This window comes from Penaeus chinensis, chromosome 39 (assembly GCF_019202785.1).
Source record: "Penaeus chinensis breed Huanghai No. 1 chromosome 39, ASM1920278v2, whole genome shotgun sequence".
In the NCBI taxonomy this organism is placed as follows: domain Eukaryota; kingdom Metazoa; phylum Arthropoda; class Malacostraca; order Decapoda; family Penaeidae; genus Penaeus; species Penaeus chinensis.
This window is the reverse complement of record NC_061857.1, coordinates 2,774,268-2,789,267: the sequence shown is the minus strand read 5'-3', so window position 1 is coordinate 2,789,267 and position 15,000 is coordinate 2,774,268. Positions and strand designations below refer to the sequence as shown.

The 15,000-nt window shown below is 39.0% G+C and overlaps 2 protein-coding genes across 4 annotated transcripts in view; one reads left to right on the top strand and one right to left on the bottom strand.

The window, feature by feature from the left end:
• LOC125046671 (exosome complex component RRP43-like) overlaps window positions 1–5,597 on the bottom strand; it is a 6,609-nt gene extending 1,012 nt beyond the window's left edge. Inside the window, exons 1-4 of the mRNA XM_047644525.1 lie at window positions 5,485–5,597; window positions 2,991–3,228; window positions 2,515–2,622; window positions 1,298–1,477 (exon numbers count right to left, since the gene is read on the bottom strand). Coding sequence (XP_047500481.1) covers window positions 1,298–1,477; window positions 2,515–2,622; window positions 2,991–3,228; window positions 5,485–5,534 — 576 coding nt within the window. The 5' untranslated portion in view covers window positions 5,535–5,597. The remainder of the gene's footprint in view (window positions 1–1,297; window positions 1,478–2,514; window positions 2,623–2,990; window positions 3,229–5,484) is intronic.
• Window positions 5,598–6,607: 1,010 nt separating this feature from the next.
• Window positions 6,608–15,000, top strand: part of LOC125046385 (cytosol aminopeptidase-like) — a 19,099-nt gene continuing 10,706 nt past the window's right edge. The window contains exons 1-3 of one of the 3 annotated variants that reach the window (XM_047644122.1): window positions 6,737–6,768; window positions 8,540–8,649; window positions 9,681–14,352. In XM_047644122.1, coding sequence (XP_047500078.1) covers window positions 9,764–11,716 — 1,953 coding nt within the window. In that variant the 5' untranslated portion in view covers window positions 6,737–6,768; window positions 8,540–8,649; window positions 9,681–9,763 and the 3' untranslated portion in view covers window positions 11,717–14,352. Of the gene's footprint in view, window positions 6,769–8,539; window positions 8,650–9,680; window positions 14,353–15,000 lie in introns of those variants that run through there. The other 2 variants (XM_047644125.1, XM_047644124.1) reach the window with 2 other exon arrangements.

Here is a 15,000-nt window from a genome sequence, read left to right as displayed (position 1 = left end):
CTATTTGCTGTGCATCCCCAATGCCAAAGGCTTTATTCACAGAAGTATGATAAATAAGTTTTCAGTCAGTTTTGGAAGACTGAATCTCTGAATCAAATGCATAGTGCACCACCTTTCAACACTTGAAGAACGTAGTCAAAGCCACACAACGCATCAAAACAACTTTGATACCCAGGCTCTTCCAAAAACGACCATTAACTACATGTTAACACCCAGGTACAATGTGCTAAAATACTTAATGTGGCAAAAGAGCACACTCAACATGCTCACATGTCCTCGAAGGTTTGGACAAACTGCAGGATCTTTCCTGCTGTGGTTACTGCCAAGATTTGGTGTTACTTCATGCTCTGCCCTTTTTTCATGTACCTCTTCCTATCACTAAGAGTAAATCTGGAAATGGCTCAACTAAATTCAGCTGAAGATCCAACTACCATATTCCAAAAGTTAATCATGAGTGAGAGGCTAGAAGCTGATAACAACAAGTGTTGAACATCCTCATAACTGTGTTACCACTAAATCAAATCTTAACTTCATTGGTTCTGTCTTTTCTCAGAAGTAATAAAATATGAGTGATTTTGCAACATAAAATAGTTTCCTCCTATCAAAAGCCTCTAAACAACCATTTGCTTAACAAAAGGGCTGTCAAATACTAACAACCAAAAATACATCTAGGATTTAACCCCTTGCCGACGGGTACGACGGGTAGACATGTGCTATGCCCACGGTTAGTACTTGTTTGATTGTTTTTACACATAGATAGCTATACTTGTACTAAGTCACCAATGAGCCAGTTAGGAGTACTGCCTGTCTCGCTCGTTCACCCTCTTCTTTGATTTACAAAATATTTTACATTATCTTATTTTGCTGTTATTAATATTAAAAAACATTATAATAATTATAATGTTTATAATAAAAATAACACCATTGATATTCATAGCACTAGTAAAAAATACATTTTTCCCGCCAATTCAAATCAGGTACGGTCACAAGGTCTAGTAATTGACTCCTTTCAGGCTAAGCACTAGGAGGCACTAGCAGAGCCATCTATGGGCAGACATTTCACCAAAAAATAAAGAAAATGGGCACAGCATTTTCCCCATTTTTTGTTCATTTTCCCCGGCATCATTGGGTTAAAAGGAACCAGTAACACTGATGAATCAAATCACTAACAACTCATACATAGATATCTGTGACAAGAATATTGATAGCAGTGAGGATGAAAATAAAGACAAGAATAATCATAAAGAGAAAGAAAAATGTAATGGTGATGAGGATGAAGCTACCATCTACTTCTTACCTTGACATTGACTTTGACAGTCCTAAGTGACTGCACTTGCAGTCTCTGGTCATCTAGGTCAAAGCTGGTGGCCGGCAGGCGGACATTCTGCAATGCTGCAACCAGGGCCACCAAAGCAGCATCAGTCAGGTTCCCATCATAGTTGAGGCAGACAATGTCACAGTACAGGCACCACACATACTGCAACAAGGCCCACGTTCTCTTAGAAAATGCATCAGTTTACTTCCATGCTAAGGGGAGTCATGGACACCTCCCATACTGCACTCGGAATGAGAGACATGGACCTTTCAAAATTAACAAGGCAGAAATTGTAGATCTTGATCCTCTCTGCCATGTACCACAATTTGACCAATTTTGGAAACCATGAACCAATCAGTGCTTTAAAAGATTTGGAGCACTAGTCTAAAAGTCTAATCTCATCATGTGTGGCATATTTCTCAACATGTCATACTGTGAGTGCCACAAACATTCATTGTTCTCCTGACTCCTGGCATGGTGATGCCATGCAAGTTTAATTAAAAGGTTAAGCATTTACTTCCTTGAGCTAAATTGTAGTTATTATGAAAGGTATCAAATAAGGTAAGGGCAGCATCATCAATTCCACAAGAATAGTGCCTTTGCAGACCTCAGGTATAAAAACAAGGTCAGTTGCATCCCAAATCCAGAACAAGGTTGAAGGGATGTGGTAAAATCCCTTCAAATATACTCAATACTTATGCTCAATGGCTCAGTTCGCTAAAGTGCTGAAGTACTGATCTAGTGTTCTTGAGTTTGAGCCTCTGTGGTACTGCAAGACATTGGGACCCCAACTATTTTTAGCACACAGGGGGAGATGGCAATTTACCCTGCAGGTCAAGGCTAAGCCATCTAGTGTCTGCCTAACTTATATATATTGATAAATTCTATAAATAGTGTATAAAAATGTGAGGTGGGGACCCAATGTTTTACAACATTCCAATCCTGAGTATAAATATTACAATTTTGCATAAGCATTGAATTTTTTTAGTTTTAGTGATAATTAATGCTGTATTACTCATGCTTCCAGCAAATTTTCCAACAAATAAAATAGTAGCCACTTTGGCCTGTTCCAGCAGTCAAAGAATCCAATGATGTTTAAAAGGGAAAGTAAAAATCACTTTGTCATTATATCAGAACTATGGGTTATGTATAATAATCACAATCACTTTTAAGCCTTTATCTGGTAAGTACGAACATACCTTATTATTCACAATGCACAATTCAGTTAGGTCCAACATCCCAGAGCTAATGATCACGTTCTTTAGGAACTGACTTGTACTGATGGCTTTTTCTCCGGGTGGACCAGCCTGGAAGAATCAAAATCAAGCTCTTATCTGAGTACAAATCCAAAATAAATCATTTACATCATCATATCTATTCTAAAGTATCCACCTGTATTGTGACCAATCACTTTGCAACCATACTAATAAAGAGTTATTGATTAAAAAAAATATCTATATTAATCCTACAGATGATAAATATCTTACATATATTACATATATTCACTGCCTTAAAAGGTACTACTGTAATATAAAAAACACCACCAACATTCCTACAACTGACTATTACTACCATTACTATTACAATTACTTATTCTTCATAAAGCTACTTTGGCCACTCCTCCTCAGACTGGTTAGTGTTCTTGCTACTTGCCTGGTTCCAAGAAAGCACTTACCTTAAACATAGGTGAGCAACAGGCATATAACTCAACATTGGGAACAATTAATCCCTGATCTGGCTGTCGAAGGGCTGGCGTTGCTATTTCTGCCTTGATGCCACACATGACAGTAGTATGACCCATGCGGACTGTGGAGGAGCCCTCAGCAGTAGTGACTGTTCCCACTCGGATCATGATATTGCGAGAATCTGTCAGACCTCGACCATCTGGTCGCTTTTTTTTATCCAGAAAGCTCCTGTAGGAAAGAACTACATTGCTAAGCAAGTCACATCAAAAAGGCTTTCATATAAACCTGATACATTTTGTTTCAAATATTGGGGGTTAAGTGTGAAGTCACTTCTGTCATTTTGCTCCATCTTTTATTCTTTCTTTAATATTGCAGTTTCTTTGGCAATTATGTCAAAAGATAAGTATGGCATATTCAATATCACTACTTTTTGCTTTTCTATTAGTCTACTGATATGATGTATAGACTACAAAAAATAATGAAAAGCTTGATAAGAGATTATTTAATGAGGCATGCAAAAGAAAGTGTCAGTGTGAATCAACATGGTCTTGTAATGAGAAATCATAACTTGTAATCTTTATCAGACATGTTCAAGTTGTGGAGTAGAGCCTTGGACTGTGGTAATGGAGCAGATATTTTATTTTCAGATTACAAAAAGGCATTTGATATAGTGCTTTACAGAAGATGAGTACAAATACAGGAAGAATGTTTACATAGTATTAAAGATAAAATATTAAATAGGGATACTGTCTTTTTGATAGGGAGGAAAATGAATGTGCTCCAGAGACGTCACCCTACTTCCAACGGGGATAGATTGTATGCACATGGAGTCATCAATTAACAAACTAAAGTCACAGTAGAAATGGTATGTATATACATAATATCCCCTGTGGATTAATTATAATTCATACACAAATATATGAGATTACATTCAGAATGCAGTATACAGGAATAGAACTTATATTCAATTAAAGCCATTATATACCTTGAAAGACTTCAGTCACAAGCAACAAAATTCATTTCAAGATAGTGGAAACTGTCAATGTGATTCCATCTCTCAAAAGTTAAGTTAACCCAAAGCTGCTGTGAATGGCATGTACCTACACTAATCAACTCCTTTGTGGCTAAGTACTTACAGAGCCATCTATGTGCAGAGACCTTCCACAAAATAATACTACAGTGAACACAACATTTTCCCTGAGACTTTGGTTTAATCAGACAAATAGATAAATCAAGGAAAGAAGATATTTTTGTCACAATGACAGTTAAAGACAAATTTAACTCAATGCTGCTGAGAAAATACTGTGCTCATTTTTTTGTGTGTGTGTGTGTGTGTGTGTGTGTGTGTGTGTGTGTGTGTGTGTGTGTGTGTGTGTGTGTGTGTGTGTGTGTGTGTGTGTGATTTCTATTATAAGCATTATAATTACTACAATGTTATTGACATAAGTCGTGGCACTATAAGATAACAATATTTTTGAAAATTAAGGAAAAGGGTAAATGGGTGAGACAAGCAGGACTCATAATTGGCTCACTGGTGACTTAGTACAAGTTTAGCCATCAATGTGTAAAAACTATTAATAAAGAAAACTCAAAGTGGGCTTGGCATGTAAGTACATGCCATGTCTGTTGGTTTTGGGTTAAGATCTATGAGGAATTTGTCAGGTCTGATATGAAATGGTATTTTTTTAGCCAGTGAGTTGTGGAGCAAACGAACAGACTACCTGATGAAGTAGATCAAACTGCGGTTTCTAGCTTTAAGTTAAATATATAAATAGCATAGACTTCAATGGATGTTGCTAAAAACAAAACACGCTTTAGCCACTCCCTTTGTAAACTTCGTATCTGAAACTGAAAGTGACTGAGAAAGAATGACAGGGTAAATATTTTGAAAGTATCCAACAATGACTGACTTCTATGGGTTGTAACCAAGAGTGAAACTGCCTATAACCAACACTGTGATTAAGACCGCCTGTGGCAAAAAACACTGACGATGACTAAGGCTGATAATAACACTGAATGAGACTGTGACAACAGAGCCTGAGAATGACGTTGGCTGAAATTGAGAATAACAGTGTCAGGTCAACAACAGCCTGACTATGACAGAGCCCAAGACTAAGACAGATTTGCAGTGACGGTGAAAGTGCCTTTTTGCAAGGAGGAGACAAATAAAGGCAACGACTGTAATGAAATCTGAACTAAGGCTGCATATGATTCAATGTTAGTAACAGTGTTAAAGTCGGCCAACACTTCAAAATCCGGTAATACCGTGAATGAGACACATTATTAAAAATTTAAAATAATAACAAATTTATCGTAAACCACGAGGCACGAGTCCGTGGTATGGGTCCCCTGAGAAGGCTCTCTGGAATTAAAGTTTCCTTTTTTAAAAAATCACACCCACTTTCCTTCTAAATCGCCTGAAAGCCTTTCTATTCGAATTCCCTTTCTCTGTTTAATTCTTACATCAAATGACAACAAACGCACCTATAATAGCTATCAGGCTCAAAGGATTTCCACGTCTCGTTGGTCGTCATGTTGTTGTTTTGTTGACAGCGCGGGCGACGAGCGTAAGAGCATTCGCGTCCGCCCGAACTCGATTCATTCAAGGGGCTTTATTCGGTGCGGCTAAGGGGGCTTTATATAAAATTAGGATATCCAATTCCGTTATTATTATATTAAAGACATTTTTTCACATAAAGGTAAAATTTTATTAAACTATTATGTGAAAATATTAGTTTAAAAATGTGTTTCAAGTAAATATGAATTGAAAAGTCCGCTTATCCTACTCAAAGATCACTGAAAACTTAGTTTCAGATATATGCAGCTATTCTTATTGATAGAATAGCTTTAAAGGGGGTAAATGTGCTTTATGAGGAAAAATAAGCCGAGGTTCTCCGGGGCGGAAAGGTTGCCCACTGGAGAAGAAACTTTGCGAGGGATTAATTCTATGATGAAAGATTTGTGACTGATGCTTCTATATCTTTGTCAGAACCTGTGTTATTCTGATAGAGAGGCGATGTCAAAATACAGTTACATAAGCAACGTTTCTGATCTCAGCCAGGGACTAAATCGAGCGCTTTTAAATGTTGGGAGATGCTGCATGTGCTATGATACACACTGGTTGGCGAAGTTGTACCGGTAAGGCACCCGGTGGGGATTATTTAAAGCATTACAAGTCTGGGAGTAATATCTGGTTATTAACCATGATAACAGACCGATATGAACATAAACTTTATCGGTCGACTGGATGGGTTTTCTCATCTCACTGAACCGACGTTCTCTTAAGTCCCTTCTGCTGATGAGAACTTTAATCATTACATTCGCATTTCATTCATATACTTTATTCGATCCTTATCACATGTATTTGAAACGCTAGCGGCGATTTTAGGGTTTCATATCGAGGGCTTTGGGGTCGAATCTAGCAGAATAGGAAGATCGAATCTAGCGCATTAGCAGGTCGAATCTAGCGAAGTGGAAGGTCGAATCCAATGGGCTTAAAGGTCGAGCATTTCATGTCCCTCGGTCGAATGAAAGGGCTCCGAGGCCGACCCCAGCAGGTTCCGAGGCGAATCGAGCGGAAAGGCAGGCCGAGCGCAGCGCCTCCGCAGCGCCGATGGCAACACCGCTCGAGGCCTTGGGCGGTCGGCGACGAAGTCAACGTCTTGCGATTTCATCTCCTACACTATGGCCTTTATCGCCCGCGCTGGATTGAGATCGAGAGTGCTGGCGCACCTAAGACCCGCGCGATTCTACTCCGTGGAAAATAAGGTTAGGAGACGGGGCCGCGGAGGAGATTTTCATTTCTATCCGAAGGAGGATTTTCTCGAGAAATTTGTTGGGGGAATCCCCGCCCGGGATGCGGTAGGCCTACCTCGGGGCTCGGCCTGACCCTTCCTCAGGGCTCAGCCTGACCCTCCTCTGGGGCTCAGCCTGACCCTTCCTCTCTGCTTCCTTCCTGTAGAGGGAGTGCTCGGGAGGAGGCCCTGTGGAGGCTTTGCCCCGCGACCGCCGACGAGGAAAGCCTCCCTCGTCCGGGGCGGGGGTCGTTTGGGTGTAAATTTACAGATAATTGTGGCTTAATGAGACAGCCAAAGCAGTTCAAAGCCAAGCTGGCTGTTTTCTATGTTTTTTTAAAGATTAGGTCCGCATCTTGATATCCATCAAGCCCGGTATGGGTGGATTTCATTTAAGATGTCTTTATATGCATTTGAAGTGCCGTTAGTCGGTGCCAGGCAATGATAGTGGCTATGTCTGAGAGGCAGGGAGGGCAAGATATTACGTGTATTTGTTACTGAGAGCGACACACCCTCCAGAAGTGAAGTCTCAAAACCAGGGTATCATGCAAACCCAAAACCCAGAGCTAATCTCTCCTACTTTCTGTTTAATCCCTAGACGGGGGAGGAAGCCTATTAAAAAAAAATGTCCGTGGGAGGGTGTTGTGGACTATGTCTCTGGGCGGTGATATGCATCAGATGTTTTCATCGTTTTGCATAACTGTGAGGCTGCTGCAGCTTTACCTGTGTTGTTTATTACTCTATTTTTATGCTCTATAAGATGGCAGTGTCCATTTCCCTCTATCTCAGCATGTCGCTCTCATTTACATGAAGGAAATTGTTTTGTTATATACTTTTGTCAATACTAGGGGCTGCGTACATAAAGTTCCCATAATGGATGGGCTGCAGAATTTCCTAAATGTCATCACAACATCTCTCGCCACCAATTCGTTGCAGGGTTGTGCCGTGCATGCGGAAAAATTTCAGTGATATCTTTTATTTAGTACCTAGAAGTTGTATTGATGATTTTCTTTTTTTATTATTACTATTTTTTATTAGTTCCAATATTTTCGTTATGGGATTTAAAAAATATATATATACAAAAAAATATGAATTTCATTGGCACCAAAAACAGTATACTTTATATTCTATATAAAGTATTGCCAAGTCACTCACTCACTCTTTTTTTATTTCTTCTTCTTCTTCTCAAATATTTTAAGGGGAAAAAGATTGACAAAGAATTATAGTGATGGTCCCCTTAAGTTGGACAATTTATTTACATTGGTACCTGACTTTGGTTTTCTGAGAAATGATGCTCCAGAGCATGCATGAAATCCTTTAACCCCCGTTCTCCCAAAAAAAGGATGTAAAGGCTTGCCATCTTATAGAGCATAAAAATAGAGTTTTGTTGGTCTAGTATCTCTAAAAGAGAGTATTTCTGCATTAACAACCCTTTTAAAATCTAACATTTTCAGTAGGTTCAGGTAATGATAGGTGTACATTAGTGGATGCTGCTCTGTGCCCGGGTCATTTCTGAGCTCAAGGGTGGGTGTCATCTTGGCAAATGGGACATTGACTCATGGACTTCACCCTGTGATTATTTGTCATGACGTCATAACATGTCACCCATCACCAATGGGTTAAAGTAGGTGGTCTCCCACATTTGATTGGGCTTGTAAAGACTAACAGGACAGTACAAAGAAGAGGTCAAACATTTCCATTAACCATTAATATAACAATTGTATCAGCAACTGATTTCCTTTCAGGCTGGTGTTGTGGTTGGTGTTTATGATAGTGATGGCAAGGAGACCCTGAGTGACGGAGCCCAGCAGGTCAACACAGAATCGTCTGGAAATCTAAGTCGTCTTTTGCAATAGTAAGTGTTTGATGCAGGATTCTCTTCTCCCTTCTCTCCTCTTCCTCTTCTCTGTGAATGAGTGTTTGTGTGTTTGTGTGTTTGTGTGTTTGTGTGTTTGTGTGTGCGTGCGTGCGTGCGTGTGTGTGCGTGCGTGTGTGTGCGTGCGTTGCGTGCGTGCGTGCGTGCGTGCGTGCGTGCGTGCGTGCGTGCGTGCGTGCGTGTTTGTGTGTGTGTGTGTGTGTGTGTGTGTGTGTGTGTGTGTGCGTGTGCGAGTGCAAGTGCGAGTGTGTGTGTGCGAGAGTATATGCGCAAGCGCGTGCGCGCATTTGTGCACAGAGAAAGAAATTGGTCAAGCAGTTCATCAAATTTAATTCTGATGGAAGCATGACTTGCATAAGTATGATGCTGCTGCTCTCCAAAAGCATCAGGTAACTATAAAGGAGGTGTAGATTAACCTGAAGAAGGAACACCATGAAAAATCTTGTTTGGGTTGCATTGAAAAATTCAGATATTGTTTACAGGTTAGGGGAATGCAACAGAGTATTTGATATAAGGTAACATAAATTAACTAACTGTTTATAGTCCATTAGAACGTGATTTAGAGATAGGTTAGCACATTCATTTTATTTATATGTTCCAACAGGGAGCACTTAAATTTTGCGTATACACTATCTGTACACCTCTTTCTTTCTTTCTTTCTTTCTTTGTGCATGTGTGAGCTTGTTTGTAATGGTATAAGTTGTGGCTCTTGAACATTATCTAAGAATACAGACATTTGAGCTCTGAAGGTCTTTATTCTAATCCCTCTAGGTCCCTACTTGCTTTGTAGAGGGGAGAAGCCTTTGAAAGTGAGATTTTGAGTCTGCCAGTGAATGTCAGATTCATGGAGATGGGAAAGTTAGGTTCTTTAGGTTGTCCTCTCTGAAGTGACCTGAAAGATGTCTAAATATGAACTTTTTTTTTTACCTTTAATGGGAATGTTCCTGAAAACTTGTTTGTTTGAATTCTGTAATTTGCCTAACATGCTTACACTGAGTGGTATCTTTCAGGTCACAGAGTTTTATACGTGTGGGTGAAGTGAGCGCAGGCGTAACTGAACACCAGGCAGGAGCTATTGCAGGGAGTAGACAACATGGCCTCCAATGAGACACATCTTGATGGCCCCAGCACACGCATGGGGAGGGGAGTCAAGAGAACACATCCTATTGTGCTCAATGGTCTCGAAGATACAGCTGAAGAGATAAATTCAGATTATCAGTGTCCAGTGTGCCTTGGCCTCATCTCAGAGGCACACGTAACAAAGTGTGGCCATACTTTCTGTCATGAATGCTTAGTGCGCAGCATAGAGACTGATAAACGCTGTCCCAAGTGCAATTTTGCTATTGATAGTGTTGAAAACATTTTTCCAAATCACACTGTGAACCAACAAATTTTTAAACAGCGTCGTGCTGTGGATCTGCAAACAGCCTTTGCAAAAAGACACAAGTCAGCGGCGCTTAGTGAACTGCGGAACTACCTAAGCTTTGATTCCTCTTGTCTTAGTGTTAGTGACATATCTGACCTTATCACTATTCTACAGGAAAAGAGAGATCAGATGGAAAATGCATCAAAGCGCAACAAGTATGAGCTCATGAAGGACTTCTTGTCTGAACTCAGAAAGCACAAAGAGGAACAGTTGGATACAATCAGCAGGGAGTTAAAACTAATAACTCATGATTTGTCAAGTGTACAAACAAATCTTGAAAGTGTCTCACCTTACAGTGATAGTCTAGTTAGTTGCGTTCCCCAGGGAAATAGTGTGCCAAATTCTAGTGGTGTGTTGCTGAACGAGATTCTCGATGCTGACTGCCCAGGAACCTCAAACGGCTCCCAGGATTCACGAAGCCCTACAGAAGAAGGATTCAATGTACCCTTATTCAGCCAGGCAAACCCTCAGACCTCCACCATAGATGCTAAGCGGAAGCGAATGCATCTGCATTTTAAGGAGTTGGTGGAACGATACTTCAGCATGCGTGTTCCTGGGTTCAGTGATTCTGGGGTTGAGGAAGGGGAAGGGAATGGTCTTGAACAGTTTGGAGAATGCATTAGTAAGTTTACCCAGTATAGTAGCATGCGACCTCTAGCTACAATTAATTATAACTGTGATATGTTTCATCAGTCAAGTAACATTGCATCTAGTATAGAATTTGATAAGGACAGTGAATTTTTTGCAGTGGCGGGTTTGACAAGAAAGATCCGTATTTTTGACTATGGCACAGTAATAAGAGATACAGTAGACCTGCACTATCCATGCTCAGAGATGATCTGTCCCTCAAAGATTAGCTGTGTTAGCTGGAATAATTATATGAAGCATATGTTAGCTAGCAGTGATTACAATGGAACAGTCACTGTTTGGGATGCTTTCACGGCCCAGCGGTTACACGTTTTTCAAGAGCATGAGAAAAGGTGCTGGAGTGTAGACTTTAACAGAATGGACACAAAGCTTGTGGCCTCTGGCAGTGATGATCACAAGGTAAAACTGTGGTCATTAGACAGCGAGAGGTCTTTGACATGCCTGGAAGCCAAAGCAAATGTATGTTGTGTGCAGTTCAATCCTGCCAGTCGTTATCATTTGGCATTTGGATCTGCTGACCACTGTGTTCATTACTATGACCTTCGAAACCTAAAGGAAGCAGTGAGGGTGTTCAAAGGTCATCGTAAAGCTGTATCATATGTCAAGTTTATTTCCAGTGAAGATATTGTTTCTGCATCAACTGACAGCCAGCTGAAAATCTGGAATGTGAACAGTGCTCACTGTGTGAGATCCCTTCAGGGACATACAAATGAGAAGAATTTTGTAGGGTTGGCAACTGATGGTGAATATGTGGCTTGTGGCTCAGAGAATAACTCCCTCTATGTTTACTATAAGGGACTGTCTAAAAAGTTGTTTAGCTTAAAGTTTGATCAGAGGAAGTGGGTTTTAGATCCAGAGCAGAAGGAGGAGGAATCCACCGAGTTTGTGTCTGCTGTCTGCTGGAGGAAAGGATCTAACATCATAGCTGCTGGCAACAGCAAGGGTATCATAAAGATTCTGCAGATGGTCTAGATAACAGAATTGCAATGACTTAAGACATGTGCAAACCTGCAAATATAATGCTCTGGTTAGGAAAGGATTGTTAGAATGATCAGTGTAAATGAAGACTAGTTTTATCTGGGGATGAGGTGTTCCTTGTGCTTTTTACACCTCTTGGTATTTGTATTCCTGTTTCTTTTTCTCTTAACTATGGCCCTTCTTTTTGATAGTTGCAAAGGGGCATGGATTTATTTAATGGAAGAAGTTATTGTTTAACTAAATTAATATGTAGTATTCTAATTTGTGATTTTTATTAGTGTTGTAGCTAAACTTCATGTCATTCACTTACGAGAACCCACATTCTCTAGATAGAATCACTGTTTTAATTGTGTATTTTGTTGTTTTCTGACAAGAGAATGTTTGGGGCACTATTAATCTCAACAGTTTGTGAGGAAAGAATGAGCAGGACATGCTTAGTTTTGTTGGTGTACATGAAAGGTAATTAAGTTTACTTTTAACATTCCAATATTTTAAAGCTGATGTTTTTCTCCTCTTAGGGTATTTGCTCTGCAGATTCATCGTATTTTACACATTTTATTATTATTAAAATTGGATATAATAGTTTATTTTATTTTTATGAGAATCTTGTTTATGTTATGGTCAGTCTTTCTGAAGCTCATAATTCAAAGGAATTAGACTAGCATGAGAGGATAGTCATTGTGTGCAGACAGGCAGTGAATTTCTAGATAGGGTGGTTAAATAAGTGGATGCCAGGTTTATCCAAGGATAGGAATGTAATTAGTGTATACTCTTCAATGCATAATAGTTTTTCTCTCCAGTTACTAGTGTTGCAGATAAAAAAAAAAGAAAAATCTTAAATCATTCGGGTTTCATGCCATAGTGTATCATGCAGGAAGAAAACTTGTCAACAGTATATTTACATTTATAAGAATGGCATGTAGGGATTTGAAATCACAATTTCAATCATGTTAATATTGAGGACTTAAATTAGTGTCAAGGAGTAAATGTTGGATGTGAGTGAAAGTTACAAGTCCTATGACCTGAAGGGATGCACAGGCAAGTCTAAACCCAAGGAAAAGACTGCAAAGGAGTGGCCATTGCCTTCTAAGGAATGGTGCTTCTGTTGTAGATTGCAGCAAAAGACATGTGACATATACATGTCAAGGAGAAAGGTTGAGTGAGAGGTAAATTTGTAGTAGTTACAGGTAAAGGGTTATTCGTTATTATTATTGTATTTATAGCTAGTAATTTAGTTTTTGAATGGAAGAAACCTCTTGAAGTTGTCTCTGCTGGATTAGTTATGCACTTGGAATCCCAGAAGAAGCTATGTTCTTTATGTCATTGAGCAGTTTCTGTGAAGTTCTTGGTATTTAATATCTTCATGTAAAGCAGTAGATGCATGAAGTGAGGAAATTAGTAAAAACTTTTTAGTTTTGGAAGATCTTTTGTCATCTCTGGCCAGTCAGCAGAAGGGACGAGACCCTCAGACTTTCACCATTCACCCTGTGTAATTTGGGTTTAGTAAAGAATCAGTGCCTGGTGCAAAGCAGATTGTTTTCTCTATAGTTGGAAATAGTAAGAAAATATTGATTCTTATGGTATATATAATTGTTTTCATTCTTAATGGTATTTAAATTTATTTAAGTAGTTTGTTCAGTTGTATCTTGTCATATGGCATTTTTGTTGTTAACACTAACTGTTAACTACATTGAGAGAACATCCCTTAAACTATTAGCTACAAATTCTAGAAGAGCACTATTTTTGTTATAAACAAATAAATACAGGTAGGCCAATGGCCTACATAGGTACTTCATTTTCTGAAATTTAATTTAGTTCCAGGTGATTCAAGGTAATTTATAGTAAAACACTACCGTGATACTACGGTAGAAAAACCCACAATGTAAAATTAGATTTATTGAAAGTGAAAATACAGTTTCAAATCCAACTGGATTCCATCCTCATAATGGAATCCAGGTGGATTTCGAAACTGTAGTCTTACTTTCAATAAATCTAGTTTTACATTGTGGGTTTTTCTATTACAAGTCATTACCAGAGTTTCTTCAATAGCTTTCACATGCAGTAAGAACGTTGCAGTTTTGTGATGTGCGATTGTGTACATTCTATATGGGTTTTATATTTTAACACGCTAACATGAAAGGGGACATAATGGGAATAAAAGATATATTGTTTTATACCAGTCTCAAAATTTGCAGCTTGCAAAGTCTTGCAGACTATTGACTATTATATCACTGCAGTTTTCCTGAGTTGGAAGGACAGTGTAACTCCTCCGACTGCATATTCTAAATTCAAATTTTGGGGCTCACAAGTGAATGAAGTTATATTTTAAAGCAAAATTTTCACATTTCATGGCCTTTTGACTGATTGTGATATTAATAGAAGCAAAGGAAGTTTTCAATATTTTTGTACATGAGATATAGTGATGACAGTGTTAGTGTACAATAACAGAGAAGTGGACTGAATTTAACTTTTGTTTATTTATGGTCAAGGACAAATATGAATATTACCTCTTTTCCCAACATTATTTTTTATTATTACAAATATTGATGCCTCATGATTTGTATATAGGATTCTATGTCTTCTGATAGTATATACTTGTTAAATATATTAAATAAATAAAATGCTAATAAGTATTTTTTTTTTTTACATCCCCTTTGAGCAGTGTTGGTTGTTTTGGTTGGCTTCTTATGTGTTAGAAGAGGTGAGATCGGTCAAGTGGGTTTAACATTAACTGCAGCTTCCACCCTCCACCACCAACCACAAGGCATACCTTGACTTCCACTTGACAGATTGATTTGCTAAAGCTACAACCCGGGAAGTCATCTTACAGAAATGTCTCTAGGGAACAGTCCTGGAGCTTGGGTCTTAGTCCAGACGACCTTTAGGCGAAGGTTTTAGCCATACTACTGAATGCCAATATGAGATTCATCAGAGAAGATTGTAGCATCAGCAGAATCAAGATCAGTAACCTTGTTATTACACAGTATTGCCAGCAATGACTGGGTGATAGCTCTACTAGAATCCAGTCCAAGCATTGGAAAGAACTGGTGCTAGGAAATATCCTGGCCTCACTTCTGAATTCAAAGGACAAAAGCTAGACATGTCACCATCATTCTATGACACTTGGTAGATGTAAGAGTGATGGTTGTCTAATAATCTTTGTCTCATGATCTCCCAAAGTAATTGACAATGCCCTCTTAAGGTCAAGGAGGCTGCAAGCAGCTCTCCACCAAGTACACAGCTGTAAAAAAAAAACTTGAATTTCCTTTGTTGATCTG